Source organism: Pongo abelii, chromosome 2, assembly GCF_028885655.2.
Source record: "Pongo abelii isolate AG06213 chromosome 2, NHGRI_mPonAbe1-v2.0_pri, whole genome shotgun sequence".
NCBI lineage: Eukaryota > Metazoa > Chordata > Mammalia > Primates > Hominidae > Pongo > Pongo abelii.
In genome coordinates, this window is record NC_085928.1 from 140,077,461 (window position 1) to 140,094,461 (window position 17,001).

Below are 17,001 nucleotides of genomic sequence, written 5' to 3' on the forward strand. Positions count from 1 at the left end.
AATTCTGGACTTTACGTGACCTTCCTTTTCCTTCCTTCCTTTTTCCACCAAAATACAATTTTCTGATATTGTAATTGAGGTATACCCTGCTTGGAGAACTTAAGAGACAAATATTTAAACTTAAGGGAGAAAAAGAAGATACAGAAAATTATATTTGGCTTTGGTAGGTGGAGGAAAGAAGCAATTTTTCACCTACATTTTAGTAATATCAGTTTTATAAAGTAAATTCCAAACCCATCTTTTTCACCCCATTAACTTATAAGCTCTGTAAGTACAAAACCATTTGTTTAAAAAGCTTTCTAAGTATCTGGAACAATATGTCCCTGCTGGTGACCGCAAATTACTTATTGATTGATGAAGGAAATCTGAGCTGCTATCAGCCCAGCAGCCCCATAGCTGGCACTCAGCAGGACTGGATAATTGTTGTCCTCTCTCAATTTATTGGAGCATTGACTTAATTGACTAGCTCAGTTGATTGTCTCAGCATCATGGAGACACAGCTCTGTTTGTGGTTCATACGACTCAATCAAGAAAGACTTTGGTTTGGCCTGCTAAAGAGATATCCCACAACGTATGCTTGTTTTCAGTGAGTTCCTGGGAAATATTTGCATGAATAGTGGGAAAAATTCAAAATTTCAGGATTTTTTGACAACTGGAAAAGTAGGGGTGAACATATGGGGTTAGCATATGGGAGTGCCCAGGTGTCCAGGAAGAGAAAGAGGGAGCCGGTCACAGGTAGAATCTTCAGTGTCACTTAGTGTGTTTATTACATTATCAGGGTGGAACCCATTATAAATGTTTGTATTTTCCCAAGGGTATGGTAGAATAAAATCTACCAACTCTCAAGTGTAACTTTGCCTAGCCTCCAAGAAAAAAAAGGAAAAGTTAAGAGAAGGGGTGACAGTAACAAGAGGGGTTTCCTCCAGACCCAGGGTGAGAGTTGCCATGCACATGAGTCAATCACCCTGGCTTGCCTTGGCTGTGCCTTCTATGGAGAGCTCTTTCTCCCCACACACACGCTTTAGGTCTCCATTCTCTCTCTGATAATGTCAAACACAGGAGGAACAGAAAATACCTGTAAGCCATCTGTAATTTTAACCTATTTCTGCTTTCAAATGGGTTGGACTTGTCAACTTCTTGAGAGATAGCTAAGTGCTATACATAAGTTATATTTTTAAGGAGAAATGTTCAAATATATTAATTTTTCTCTTTATTTTCTATTTTTAGGGAGCTCCTGGAGTTGATAATAGCATAGAAGGACCCACAGGCTTGAAAGGAGAACGTGGAAGACAAGTAATTATGTGGGCTTGTAAAATTGCGATGCAACAACTGTGGGGCTTAAGTTCTTATTGGTAGAATATGAAATGCTTAACAAAAAAATTGGAATCAAAGTGGATATACTTGGTACAGAAAAACTATTATTAGGAGCAAAATGATCTTTTCTCCTGCCTATGTACTGCTCTGGGATTTGAGAAACATTCTTGTCTTCCTCCTCTAAATTTGGGGTGACTTGATTCACCAAGACACATCCTCGAGGTCTTCATGAATATAAACATTGGAACTCTAACTTAAAGTGTAGGGCTAGCCGATAGAAAGAACTGTGCTAGCAAAAGAGTTGTTGGCCTTTCCAGTATCTGGAGGGTAACATACCCTAAAAAGACATATTAGTAGTACATTATAAAAAGAACAAGATCTGGTAGATAGATGTGGTCCACACAATCAAGAAAAGTTCTCGGGCTTAATCTCATAAGTCACAATGTGGTCATCAAAACCTGTTTTCAGTATTTAAAAATAGTTATCTAAAATATGTGTGTTACTGGATTTTCTTGGATAACGTTCCCTTGATGACTGTACCTAGGGAAGAAGTATGATATAGTGGAAAGAACTGTGCTTTGGAGACAGCCCTAGGTCCTATCTCATGCTCCGTTGCTTACCAGCTCTGGGCCTTGGGATACTTTCTGTAAACCCCAATTTTCTCATCTGCAAAATAGGGTGAATAGTCTACTTTAGAAGGTCATGATGGGAATTAATGATATTTAATTTAATGACATTATAACCTTCAGTAAATATTATCTGTCATTATTAGTAAGTGGTAAATGTAAGTCCCATAGGAGACTCATAAATTATTGCATACTTTTGTATCTAATGATCATCTCAAGTGATCGTCTAGTGATCATACAAGTCTTTTTATTATGAGACTTTATTTACAGTAAGGTAATAATCTGTTTGATTAGCCAAATGGATCAAGCAATTCAAAAGTAGAAATCCAAACCAGTAGTAGCCATACCTGACACATAGTATGCTTTAGTTATCCACACTGTGGCAACGTAGTAGGGATAGTTTTAATTATCTGAGACATGTACCCCAAATACAACTTAGACAGTAGTGATGAATGATGAACAGATGAAGCCATGTCATTAGCATTTTTTCCTGCAATTCCTCATGACTCATATAGAAATGTGACTTATGATCAGTAGAGTTCATGCCATTTTCCAAAGGAAAGGTAACTCTCTCATTGGTGTGTGAACCTATCTATCCTCCCTGGAGTAAAAGTTGATGTTAAAGAGGAACTCTGTCAATGCTGCATAATTACCATCACACATCTGTCTGTTCCTTTGACAGGGTAGAAGAGGCTGGCCAGGCCCCCCCGGGACACCAGGCTCCAGAAGAAAGACAGTAAGAGCCCTTCTAGACAAGGAGACCCACTGTTCTGGTGGCTCATATTGTGAAAATGGCTGACTTGGGGGAGTGGGTGGGATGGTTCTGCTGAAGCTCACTACCTTGGGGAAACTAACTTAGGACATCTCACAGACTAGGGCTGGCAAAGGACTTGGGAAAGCCCTGGAAGCTGAGGTAGGAAAGTGCTGACTGCAGAGCAGATCACCAGTCAGGAGAGAGAGCTGGGCAAAGAAAACCAAAAAAGCCTCCAACTAGGGGAAAAGTGGTCAAAGTGTGGCCTACTAGCTAGGTTGAGATCACCTATGATAGCGTTTTAAATCCAAATTCTATTCTTTTTCTGCCAAATTGTATGACTATTAAGAAAAGTAAGAATGGTGATTATTAAAAAGTCAAGAAACAATAGATGCTCGTGAGGATGTGGAGAAATAGGAATACTTTTACACTGTTGGTGGGAATGTAAATTAGTTCAACCATTGTGGAAGACAGTATGACAATTCCTCAAGGATCTAGAACCAGAAATACCATTTGACCCAGCAATCCCATTACTGGGCATATACCAAAAGGAATATAAATCATTCTACTAGAAAAACACATGTACACGTATGTTTATTGCAGCATTATTTACAATAGCAAAGACATGGCACCAACCCAAATGCCCATCAATGATAGACTGGATAAAGAAAATGTTGTACATATACAGCATGGAATACTATGCAGCCATAAAAAGGAATGAGATCATGTCCTTTGCAGGGACATGGATGAAGCTGGAGCCATAATCCTCAGGAAACTAACACAGGAATGGAAAACCAAACACCGCATGTTTTCACTCATAAGTGGGAGTTGAACATTGAGAACACATGGACACAGGGGAACAACACACACCAGGGCCAGTTGGGGGTTGGTGGGGCAAGGGGAGGGAGAACAGTAGGACAAATAGCTAATGCATGTGGGGCATAAAACCTAGATGAACAGTTGATAGGTGCGACAAACATGGCACACATACACTTATGTAACAAACCTACATGTTCTGCACTTGTATCCCAGAACTTAAAATAAAAATAAAAATGTAAAACAGGAAAAAAAAGGGGAAAGAAAAGAAGTCAGTCCTGGTATAGGCATATCTGAGAGTGAAATTGGATCACTTGCTTGTTGGGGGTGCAGTTTTGGTTTGTTCTTTATTTTATTTGTTATTTTTTCATTAAGTACTTTAAAAAATTTGTGTGCAGAAAAGCACGAAGATGATAAAATATTCAATAAGAAGAGATAACTTTAATAAAACATACTTAGATGCCTACATTAGGGTCTAAATTAGGCTGTCTCATTTCATTTTGCTAGGTTTTCTTTCCATTCTTTATGTAGTTGTCCAGCCTTCAATTTCCCCCACCCCCTCCCAAATAGAAAATGTTTTAAAATTAAGCACAAGTAGAAACTACTTTAGTATATTGCATTTATTACACATTGTCTTTTCTGAGCAGAAGTTTATAGAACCAGCTATTATACTCCATCAAAAAAAATTTTTTTTTATCTTGGAGTATACCCGTGTTCTTTGCAAGGCAGAGAAAATGAAAAAGAGATTGTTTAAAATATGCAAAATTTGATTGCTGGAAAAGTGCTTTACTAATGCAGTTTCAATGCTTATAAAGAAATGCATTTGCTATTCATTTCACTTTCTAAAAGGGTGTAGTCAGCTTATATACCCCTGGAAAATATTTTCAACTTAATATCATCCAGGAAATCCTGGCATGTAAGTATGTACTTTCACTGTTTTATAGCCTCTAGGGGCTAATGCAATATTGCTATGCATTATTTAAACCACACCACTCCCATGAAATATGACCCCCATCTTGGGTTATAGATTCAGCCATGTCATTCAGGAGTAAAAGTGGGACTTCCAGTTGAAATGGCAGAGTAAAGCTGTTTTCACACTATTCCTCTTATGTGCACCTCACCAAAAACAACAAAAGAAATTAAAAATGGCGAAACAAAGAATAACCACAGCTTCAAGCTGCAAATAATGACAAATATCGGCCAACTGTTTTTAAATCTCAACCTTAATGAGTAAAGATTTAGAAAGCTGATACATCAAGTGTGACCTCATGCAGGGATCAGATTTCTTCAAAAGTAACTGCCATAGTCCTGAAAAAACTGGCGAGCAAAATCCAGGGACATGGTAGATTTTGAGTGAAGCAGGGAATATACACATAGGGCCACAGTTCAACAGAGGAGGCAAATGAGAAACTGGAAAATATTCCACTTTTATTATGTACAACTAGCAACCAAGGCCATGGAGGCTGCAAACAATGAGGAGAGAGGTAACAGTGTCTATCACAACACAGAGAAACTATGACTCAAGGGGCTTCATGTGAGTGCCATGAATCTCTTAAACATCAGTAGTGGAAGGAAGATGTAGCTCTAAGGAAAAAGAAATCATTCGTTTGATGAGAAAGTGTTTGAGGCAACATATCTGTGTCAAAGCTACCAGCCCTGTTCCAGGCACACATCCCCATAATTTCTTCAATAAACAAGTGATCCTATTCAAAGATGGTGAATGGTCAGGAACATTAATAATCTTTATTAATTAGATGATTAATCAGGACATAAAGCTGCAAGAGAAAGAAAACCGTGGGCAAAGGGCAGATAAAGCCTCATTAGAAGAGGAATTATTCAAGGAAAAATTTGAATTCCAGCAAATAGTTCTCCAGAGTCTCAAAGAAGTGAAGATAACATTATTGCTCTTAAAGTTTGAAACACAGACAAGACAATAGAAAGTGAAGAAAGCAAGTTGGCAGTGCTTGAGGAGAAATGGAAGGGAAAGCAGTAGAGATGTAAGACATGTTAACACCTGACATTTCTATTCTTTGTTTTTTCTTCTATTCAAGTAAAATTAGATGTAATATTTTAATTTTAAAATAGTTTAATATGGTTGCTTTTTAATAAAATACTATTTAGAATTTTATCTGTAAGAATGAGTATAGAAGATGTCAGGAATCATGATTAACATAATATTTCTAGATGGAGGAGTTGGGTGATTTAAAAATTTTTTTCTGTATTCTCTGTATTCAAATATTTTTTAAATCAGCATGCATCATTCTCGTAACAGTAAAGTCATTCTTTGAGAAAGTAGAAAAATCTAGTGTTCACTGCAGAACTCTAAAATGAATGTTACAATGAGCATGGAGGACTTGTCAGTGCACTTAGGTTCTGCTAAGCGGGTAAGCGATTGGAGGATGGCCAGTTGTAGGAGTGGCATGCGGGGAAATAAACAGCAAATCTGACCTTTACTCATTTGAACACCTACAGTCCACCAGCAACACTACTAAATACTAGAAATAAACTCAACTACAAGCTTAACTAAGACCATCATTCCTGTCAAGGAACTTAGAATCATGTTGTAGAGTGTGGTTTCTCAGTCTCAGCATTATTGGCATTTGGGTTAAACAATTCTCTGCTGTAGGGGGCTGGGCCTCTGCCCACTAGCTGCCAGTAACACCTCCGACCTGTAACAATGAAAAATGTCTCCAGATATTGCTAAGTGTTTTCTGGGGAAAGGAAGGGTGCTAAATCCACCCTTTCCTGCTGAGAATCACTTTGTAGAGGGGATGGACCTGTAGAGCTAATAAGCTGTTACCAGTGCTATGCTAGCAAACTATAATGAATTGGGGGAAAAGGCAGGAAGGAGGGACAAGAAGGAAGAATCTGGGTTAGAATGTGGTAGTTCTGTGGGGGAGATGAGGAAGAAAGCGGGGGCCGTCTCTTTCTGAGCCAAACTTGAGAATTAGAACAGATTCTTGTGCCAAGGATAATGAGAAACAACTGTAGCCTCAAATTAATGCATATCCTTCATTCCTAGTTAGTCTAGAGGGCTGTTAGTTGTGACTTGCCCTTTTCATCCCTCTTGGCACTCGTTTACAGGCATTCTGAAGCGGTGTTAAACAATTGTTCATCATTGTAAATGCTTGCCATTAAGACTCAGTATTAATGTGATGTTTTACCATTCAGAATGTCCTGCTTTTTTCCTGATAATTGTCTGTCCTGATGGTTCTATATCTAGGAAATTGGGCCCTGTAAACAACCAGAAAGCCAGGCTTTGGGAGAATGAAGGACTGAGTACCCTGTTCTTGGCCATCTTCTTCTCAGGTCGCTTTAGGGAGATTTTCTTTCCTGATGTGCCCATTCACAGTCTGTTTAAAGATAAGTCAGGTTATCTAGATGTGTTATCAGACATTTGCAAGTCGCTGGGTAAACCATTAAGTTATTTTGGAATTTCATCTTTCTCATATAAAACACTTGAAAATTTTAGGCAAAATTGCAAAATCATCTTCCATATTTCCTTGTTTTCTCTCTCTCACAGCAACCCAATATATCTCTCCCATGACTTTCATTTGGAGCTTAAATCTCAAGTAACTGGGCTGGGCGTGGTGGCTCACGCCTGTAATCCCAGCACTTTGGGAGGCTCAGGCGGGTGGATCATGAGGTCAGGAGATCGAGACCATCCTGGCTAACACGGTGAAACCCCGTCTCTACTAAAAATACAAAAAAATTAGCCGGGCATGGTGGCGGGCACTTGTAGTCCCAGCTACTCGGGAGGCTGAGGCAGGAGAATGGCATGAACCCAGGAGGCAGAGCTTGTAGTGAGCCGAAATCGCGCCACTGCACTCCAGCCTGGGTGACAGAGCGAGACTCCGTCTCAAAAAAAAAAAAAAAAAAAAAAAATCCCAAGTAACCATTAACAAAGGTGCTATGCGATCGTTTCTAGAGATGTTTTCATTATTTGTGTGAATGGTGGATTAAAGTCTTTCTCATCCATTAGGCTTATAAACTAACTAGGGTCAGGAGTCAGATTTTGTTCACCACCACCCAGCCCAGTTCCTGGAAGGGAACAGGAACTCAATAAATATGTGTTACAATAATTTATTTTCAGCAAGCCCTTTCAAAATCAAACCTTAAAGACACAAGTGGAAAAAATGTTTGTTGTTGATGTTTGAAACATTGCGACAGCAAGCCAGAGACAGATTTTTGAACATGGAGGTCTGTTCCACTTCCCTTAAACATACTGGAAGCTCTTTATTTTGCTTGAATATAAAGTTCCATTCAGTTCCTCTTACCACAACCAGATGTATCCACCTAAAGCTGGGGTCTGACCATGTACTTTTCCAGCTCCAAAAACCCTAGTGGCTTCTGCTAAATGTTGTAGGGACCTTTCAGCCTAGTAACGCCGCTACTTCCCTTTCTTCTCACACTTTTGACACAGATGGCCTTACTGCTGCTACCAAATATGCTTCCTGTTTTTCTGTTTCTACTTCATAGCTTAGGCTGTACCTCTGCTGGAAAGACTTGATACATCCTCTGCCTGTAGGACTGCTACCCATCCTCTGAAACACCCATCTCAAAAATCTCTTCTTCCAGGAAGCTTTTCCTGATTTGACCAACTGGATATGATTGCTTTCTTTAAAACTTGTATTTCTATCTTTCCCCTTTTTTATGGCATTTGCAATACTTTGCCTTGTAAATATTTGTAATATTTATCTCCTCCTCCCAAACCCAAAGAATGAGGGTCCCCTGAGGTCAGGACTGTGTGTGTGTGTGTGTGTGTGTGAGTGATCTTTATGCTCCCATGTTTCCAATCTAGTGTGTTTTGTGGGTAGTATATTTTTCAAATGAAAATATCTATTGCTATTTGTCAAATGGAAATATCTACTGGTATTTTTCTGAATAAAAGAGAAGTGAATTGAATCAGAACAGACAAACCCATGTGCTGAAGGAATGGAAACAGCTTATTTTCCTCCCTCTGATAGAAGATTTAGGGTTTCATCTCATGATGATTCATCAGTTTTGTAAAAATAAAATAAAGACCTCTAATCATTTCCCTGAAATACAGTCTGTTTCTTATATAACAATAGTGTATTGGTCCATTTTCACACTGCTGAGAAAGACATACCTGAGACTGGGTAATTTATAAAGAAAAAGAGGTTTAATGGACTCACAGTTCCATGTGGCTGGGGAGGCCCCACAATCATGGTAAAAGGTGAAAGGCATGTCTTACATGGTGGCAGGCAAGAGAGAATGAGAGCCAAGTGAAAGGGGAAACCCCTTATAAAATTATCAGATCTCATGAGACTTACTCACTTCCATGAGAACAGTATGAGGGAAACCATCCCCATGATTCACTTATCTCATCTCCCACTGGGTCCCTCCCACAACATGTGGGAATTATGGGAGCTACAATTCAAGATGAGATTTGGGTGGGGACACAGCCAAACTATATCAAATAGATTTTGACTGAAATATGATTAGCAGAATTTAAAGTTTGAAATACTGGCCCCTCAGAGAACATCTCAAATTTCAATCAAGACAATGTCTGATTTTATTGAATTTTGCAAATGCTGGGTTTTCCTTTTACTATAACATTACTGAATGATCCTAAGTTAGACATCAAAATGTCATGGTCTCTTGATTTCCAGGTCTATGAAATATTGATCTAGAATATATCTAGACCCTACACTTACATATGACAGTGGCAGGAAAACTCACTTGATTTTGTAGCATCATTTTGATTTATATTAATATACTGGATTAAGTAGCTTTTGAATGTTTGAGATAATTCTTTCATTTTTCTCAGGTAAGCATATTATTTGGCTTTTTAAAAATAAAATTAGTTTGGCCATCTTTATGTCTGAACTTAATCTATTATAAAGTACATGGAGTCAGTTATCCCAGTTTTTCCTCTGGCCTCCTGCCTTTTGGCTAATTTACCCCTGATTCCTGGATTCCTTGGTAGTGCTTAAGGAAAAATAAAATAAATAAAATTCAAATAAGTCAATTTGCAGCTTGTGAACGGCTCTAGTAAAAGTTTAACAGAGAACAAATTATTGACCACAGTCTGTTCTCATGAGTATCTGTAGATTTCAATTGTCTATTATTTCTATTGTCAGTTATTTCAAGGAGACAAATATTCAGTTGCCCTAGGATAGAAATTTAGATTTAGCAGTATTTTGCTTTCATGGTACAGTGGAAAATTGAATGTTGTAAGCACTATGTGGGAATTGTTATGTATGTTGGTGCCTTAAAGTGTCCATTATGAATTTAAATCATATATAAAAAGCATTTTTTCTGAATTAATGATATCCACCTTTTCTTCTATTTTAGGCAGCTCATGGCAGAAGGGGACATACAGGCCCACAGGTACAATGATTTTTCCCCTTAACTCCAAATGACAAATACTGCATCCAATCAAGGAGCTGGAATAAAGTCTCTGTAAAGTCTCTAAACTTCCCTTTTTGATGATATTGGTTATGGAACAGAATGCTGGAAAAAATTTAGGTTAAGATTTTAAGCGTTCATATTTTAAAATGATGTGGGAACTTTGGTCAAAAACCATAAAAAATAATGGCCAGAGATGTACTTAGCACAATTATTGTTAAATTTAACTTTGCTTGGATTTTAAGTACAAACTTGAATAACTTAGTAGATGACCCTTCTTTTACATTTTCATTTAACTTTGGAAACTTACAATTATAAAAACCCCATATAAGCCAAAAAAAATACAATAAAACTCTTGTACAAATTGGATATTCTGAGTATTTTGTTCAAAAAGTTGGTTAAATCAAAAACCATATCCCATTCTCATTGTGCAGGTTGGTGATACATTATATGTGTTTCATGAACTTATAATATTTATGAAAGAGTGGTTGTGACTTACAATTTTATGAAACACACATCCTCAGATTAAGAATACAATGAGGATAAATAATCCACTCTCAATGGCAACATGGTGAGACTCCAGAATGTTAAAGATAAAAAGCATCTTAAAAATTACCAGAGAGAAAAGATAGCTTTACTCATGAAAAGAATGACAAATTAGATTGCAGCAACTTCTGTTCAGCAGTAATACATGCCAGAAAATAACAGAGTAATAACCTGAAGGTACAGTGGAAAAATAATTGTTAACTTAGAATTTTATACCTAGCTAAACTATGTGTAATGTAAAATAGACACTTTTAGACAAAGAGACCTTACCATCCAGACATTATCCCTCCTCCCACATACTTTTTATTTATCTGTTTCTACTTCTGTAACAAAATACCTTAAACTGGTAATTTATAAACAACAGAATTTTATTTCTTATAGTTCTAGAGGCTGGGAAGTCCAAGATCAAGACATGAGCAGATTCAGTGTCTAGTGAGGGCTTGCTGTTCACTCTAGAAATGGTGCCTTCTTGCTGCATCCACACATCGCAGAAGGGGCTGACAGCTACCTTGAGCCTCTTTATGAAGGCACTAATCTCATTCAAGAGGATGGAGCCCTCATGACCTAATCACCTCCTAAAGGCCCCACCTCTTAATACTACTGCATGGAGGATTAAGTTTCAACATATGTGTTTTGAAGAAACACATGCATTCAGACTACAGCACATTTCAAGTTTAGACTTCAGCAAAAAGGAGAACCTACCCAGTAAAATGGCATGATATAAATGAAATGAAATTGGTGAGAGAAGATGTTAAAACATTTTTTTCTGATTTCTAGGAAAAGGTATCTGTAAGTGACATTTAATCACATCCAACTATATAACAACTGAAATATAAACTTAGGCTCTCCTAATAGTTGCCTAAATTATAAACTTCCTGAATTCGTTACGCTTTTCACAATTCTTGTCTGTGACAGAATTCAAGAACAATATGAAGAGAATGCTCAACTTTTGTTCCCTATTTAATTTGATATTAATATAATCGTGTAAGATGCTTGAAGATGTTTGAAGAAAATGTGAACTAAATTTTGAGTGTTTTTAAGGCCACATAGCTAAGTTAGATATAATACAAATTTTATAGGAAAGGGATGGGGGCTGCATGTGTGCATGCATGCATATATATAAAGATGAAAAGGAAATACACCAGCATACTAGCTATGGTTATCTCTGATGAGATTATAGATTTTTATTTTCTTTGTATTTGCATTTATTTTTCACCTTTTTCTTTTTTTTTTTTTTTGCAAAGATCCTGCATTGACATTGTGACTGAAAAAATATTTGTAAGCTTGCAGGTAAAGAAGACAAAATTTTCAGGAAACAGTGTTAACAGATTGATTCTTTCTCACCACAGGGAACAGCAGGCATCCCAGGACCAGATGGACTTGAAGGCTCCCCGGGACTTAAGGGCCCTCAGGTACATATCAAGACCAATCAGGGTGTGAGAACATAAAGAAGAATCTGGGAATGGAAAAATCTGAGGACCTGAGAGAAACCCTCAAATCTCCCTTGCAGAATTCCAGATGTTTAAAGTTCTCATGGTAATAAAGTAAGGAAGCAACACAGTTTGGACTCATGCAGCACTTGGTCTGCTTTAAGTTTTGTCCCACTCAAGAAGTGAAAAGTGAATGAGCAAACTAGGCAGTGGTCCTTGTGTACTGGGTTCAGGGTAAGTAAGATATTCCAGGGAGAACCTGAGCCAAGGAAAATGTTGAACCTCCGATCTGGGAATTGTGGTCAATTTAGCACAGTAATAGTTCAGTGTTACATATCTTGGTGCTCATGATGCAGAAAAATTGGCTTTACTCTTAGGAAAGAATTGCTCGAAAGACAGCTGGAGACGTCAGCGGGGTGATCTGCAGTGCAGCACTCAGCCTGCCCTTGCCAGCTGACTTCTCCAGGGAGCTACCTCCAGCACTTTTTCCTTTGCAAGGAACAAGCCATACTTGGCTGTTTACACTGATCACATGAGGGGTTGCATGAGCGGTCACATGAGGGGCCAGAAAGGGCAAAATTTAGCTAACATATTATGATAAAGGAAAGGAAGTCCTAGCAAATACTGAGTTGAAAGAAAGATCAGACCACAAAAAAGTTAGAACATTTTTTTCCTCTCCAAAGTTAGTTTTGAAAGCTTGAGGAATAAGTGTTCTATTTGGCATAGGCAGGACAATCAACGGCTCTGCTATTTTTCAAACTTTTAATCCACATAGTTAAAAAAAGTAACTATTATATGTTGGCAGCTTGTTGCATGGAAGTTGGGCAAAATATCCTTAAACATCAGAAGGGAAAGTTTGTTCACATTTTGCCAAGATTCGGAGCAGTGCACAGTCTTCCCCTTGGACCTTTATCTCTTCCTAGCTTGATTACTTTTCTTTGTTGTTGCTTTCCAGCTGAGGAAAGCTCACTTTTTTTTTTTTTTTTTTTTACCTTCAAGCAAGAAATAGTTGCCACTGGGGTTGTGGGGAAGCATTTCAATAGATTGACTGCTTTATTTCATGCTAAGCAAGTAATACTACAGCATCCCTTCTTCTATTTTATAGAAACTTACTTTTTTTAATGGTGCAATTTAAAAGCAGAGGCAAAAACCAAACACAGCATGAAAGTTTCTCTGCATAACATATGAAAGCCACAGCTAATAGGCAGTATAATATTCCAAAAGTAGAAATAGTCAGATTTCATCTTACTACATACCATATCTTGTTTATGACCAGTCTTCAGTGTGGTTATTGAATAGAAAACTTATTTAAATATTCTGGTTTCAGATGTATATTTGTAAGGAATATTTTTCTTTCTAACAAAAGAAATGTAGGGAAATGTAGAAAGCAGTCTGGAAAAGCTCAACCATTCAGTATTTTTTTCCAAGCCCCAGTCAGTTTGACTGCAAATCCTCAACTGCCTAAATTTCAGATTGGACATTCATATTCCTGCACAAATGAGAATGAGCTCCACAGGCCAGGATAGAAGCAAAGGCATGATTGGAGCTCTCTTTCCCATTTCTGTCCATGTCACTGACTTAGTATTTCTACTTGTAATATTCAATTTAATATTCAATGTTCTCTTTTAGGCAAAAAATAATGCTTTAATTCTATGTACTTAGGGCCCAAGAGGAGAGGCTGGTGTGAAAGGAGAAAAGGGAGGTGTGGGAAGTAAAGGTCCCCAGGTATGTAATCAGAAAAATGATTGCATCTGACTTTGATCTTGGCTTGATGTGTCTTTGTGGTTTCTTCCATGCAGGTGGAGTTATTTACTGCTTGTGAACCAGGAACGTGGATTAGGTTTCACTTCAGCTCAATGTGGTGGCCACATCACATCATGGTCCCCATCTTGCAGAGCAGGCTATCACTATCAGACACAGAGGTAGAAAATCTAGCCCTCTTTGCCTCAGCTGCTCAGCTATGTAAATCAGGTCGCATCACTCCCCTGATCTCAGTTCTCTTGGGGTTTCCCATCCCCACCCCACCCCCAGAATACAGCCTACTTTAGTAGTCCTCAAACTGGCTAAATATGATAATCTCCTGGGGGAATTATAAAACATTCCACCACCTAGAACCTTCCCCAGGACACTTAAATCAGAATCTCTGGCAATGAGGCCAGGGTAGCAGTAATTTAACTTCTCCCTAGGAGATCTTAATATAGACCTAGGGTTGGGAGTGACTGCTCTGCATTAGCACTCCTCTAGCTTCACAGTGCAGAAGAACCCCCTAGAGGGGATTGTTAACTAGAGAACTTGTTAAAGTGCAGATTCTGAGTCAGCAGGTCTAGGGCAAGGCCTGAGATTCTGCACTTCTAGGGCGCTCCCAGATGATGCTGATGCTGCTGCTGCTGATCTAGACCACATTTTTAATAGAACGGCCCTACATGATCTGGCCCTCACCTACCTGCTATCATAGTACATATTATTTGTTTAGCTGTTTGCCTGTCTCTCCTTCTAGATTGCAAGCTCCACAAAAGATAGGACTTTGTCTTATTACACTCTATCCCTAGAGTCCAGAATATCAGTACCTGGCACATAGTAGAGCTCAACACATATTTGAATAATGAATCAAACAGTAAATGAGTGAAGGAGACATAGTTGGAAGTTGTGTTCTCCACTAACACTAGGGTAAAAGGAGTCCATTACTTGTGTACATTAGTTGAACCAGGCAGTCCAATATGTAAGTGGTTGTGTTTATCACCAGAAAGTTTAAGAAAATTTAAGAGGCTATTTGCATAAACTTGTATCTCATGACACTATTTTTAATTGTAACTTTATTTTAGGTCTAGGGGTACAGGTGCAGGTTTGTTATGTAGGCAAACTGCATGTCATGGGGGTTTGGCATACATATTATTTTGCCACCCAGATAATAAGCATAGTACCAAATAAGTATTTTTTTTCTGATCCTTTCCCATCCTTTACTTTCAAGTAGGCCCCAGTGCCTGTTGTTCACTTCTTTGTGTCCATGTGTTCTTGTTGTTTAGCTCCCACTTATAAGTGAGAACATGTGGTATTTGTTTTTCTCTTCCTGTGGTAGTTTGCTTAGGATAATGGCCTCCAGCTTCATCTATGTTGATGCAAAGGACATGATCTTGTTCTTTTTTATGGCTGTATGGTATTCCATGGTATATATTTACTACATTTTCTTTGTCCATTCTAATGTTGTTGGGCATTTAGGTTGATTCCATGTCTTTGCTATTGTGAGTAGTGCTGCAATGAATGTACACATGCATGTGTCTTTATGGTAGAATGATTTATATTCTTTTGGGTAAATACTCAATAATGGGATTGCTGGGTTGAATGGTGATTCTGTTTCACGTTCTTTGAGGTATCACCACACTGCTTTCCGCAATGGCTGAACTAATGTACAGTCCCACCAGAAGTGTGTAAGTGTTCTCTTTTCTCTACAACCTCACTAGCATCTGTTATTTTTTGACTTTTAATAATAGCCATTCTGACTGTATCTCACTGTGGTTTTGATTTTAATTTCTCTAATCAGTGATTTTGAGCATTTTTAAATAATATAAAACTGTGTTTAATACTACAAAAAATATAAGTGTTTGTTGTGCTTCTCTCCCTGGGTTTCATGGGAGGACTGCAGGGCTCCTCTGACCTGTAGCGCAACACAGGGTTGACAGCCTGGGGGTAGGGGATGCTGCTGGATTAAAAAATGAGAATGAGGCCCCTCTGGTGAGGTCTGTGTACATGAGGGTGAGAGGTGGGTTACAGGCATGGGGGCATCAGAAAGGGGAGGGTTGTATGGAGTGGGATTGATCATATTTTCTTATGCCTGCTGGCCATGTATTTATCTTCTTTTGAAAATTGTTCATATCCTTTGCACACTTTTTAATGTGGTGGTTTGTTTTTGGCTTGTAAATTTGCTTAAGTTCCTTAAGATTCTAGATATCAGACATTTGTTGGATATATAGTTTGCAAATATTTTCTCCCATTCTATATGTTGTCCGTTCACTCTGTTGATAATTTCTTTTGCTGTGCAGAAGCTCTTTAGCTTAACTGGGTCTGTCAATTTTTGTTTGTGTTGCAATCGCCTCTGTCATCTTTCTCATGAAATCCTTGCCAAGTCTTATGTCCAGAATGGTGTTTCCTAGGTTATCCTCCAGGGTTTTTATGCTTCTAGATTTTACATTTAAGTCTTTAATCCATCTTGAGTTGATTTTTGTATATGGTATAAGGAAGGGGCCCAGTTTAAATCTTCTGCATATGGCTAGCCAGTTCTCCCAGTACCATTTATTGAATAGGGAGTCTTTTCCTCATTGCTTGTTTTTGTTGGCTTTGTCAAATATCAGATAGTTGTAGGTGTGTGCCTCTATTTCTGGGCTCTCTATTCTGTTCCATTGGTCTAGAGTCTCTTTTTATGCCAGTACCATGCTGTTTTGGTTACTATAGCCTTGTAATATAGTTTGAAGTCACAAAAGGTGATGCCTCCAGCTTTGTTCTTTTTGCTTAGGATTGTCTTAGCTATTCACATTCTTCTTTGGTTCTGTATAATTTTAAAATAGTTTTTTCTATTTCTGTGAAGAATGTCATTGGTAGTTTGATGGAAATAGCATTCAATCTGTAAACTGCTTTGGGCAGCATGGCCATTTTAACAGCACTGATTCTTCCTGACCATGAGCATGGAATGTTTTCCTATTAGTGTCATCTCTGCTTTCTTTGAGCAGTGTTTTGTAATTCTCATTTTAGAGATCGTTCACCTTCCTGGTTAGCTGTATTCCTAGATATTTTTATTTTTACATTTTTGTGGCAATTGTGAATGGGATTGCATTCCTGATTTGGCTCTCGGCTTGTATGTTGTTGGTGTATAGGAATGCTACTGATTTTTGTATTTCAATTTTGTATCCTAGAACTTTGCTAAAGTTGTTTATCAGATCAAGGAGCTTTTGGGCAGAGACTACTGGGTTTTTTTAGATATAAAATCTTGTCATTTGCAAACAGGGGTAGTTTGACTTCCTTTCTTCATATTTGGATGCCTTATATTTCCTTCTCTTGCCTGGTTGCTCTGGCCAGGACTTCCAGTACTATGCTGAATGGGATTGGTGATAGAGGGCATCCCTGTATTCTGGTTTTCAAGGGGAAGGCTTCCAGC

General features: G+C 38.2%; 1 protein-coding gene across 1 annotated transcript in view; it reads left to right on the forward strand.

Annotated features, from left to right (window-relative positions):
- COL6A6 (collagen type VI alpha 6 chain) overlaps positions 1–17,001 on the forward strand; it is a 167,621-nt gene that overhangs the window by 92,495 nt on the left and 58,125 nt on the right. Inside the window, exons 19-23 of the mRNA XM_024244881.3 lie at positions 1,228–1,293; positions 2,623–2,676; positions 9,826–9,861; positions 11,775–11,837; positions 13,518–13,580. Coding sequence (XP_024100649.3) covers positions 1,228–1,293; positions 2,623–2,676; positions 9,826–9,861; positions 11,775–11,837; positions 13,518–13,580 — 282 coding nt within the window. The remainder of the gene's footprint in view (positions 1–1,227; positions 1,294–2,622; positions 2,677–9,825; positions 9,862–11,774; positions 11,838–13,517; positions 13,581–17,001) is intronic.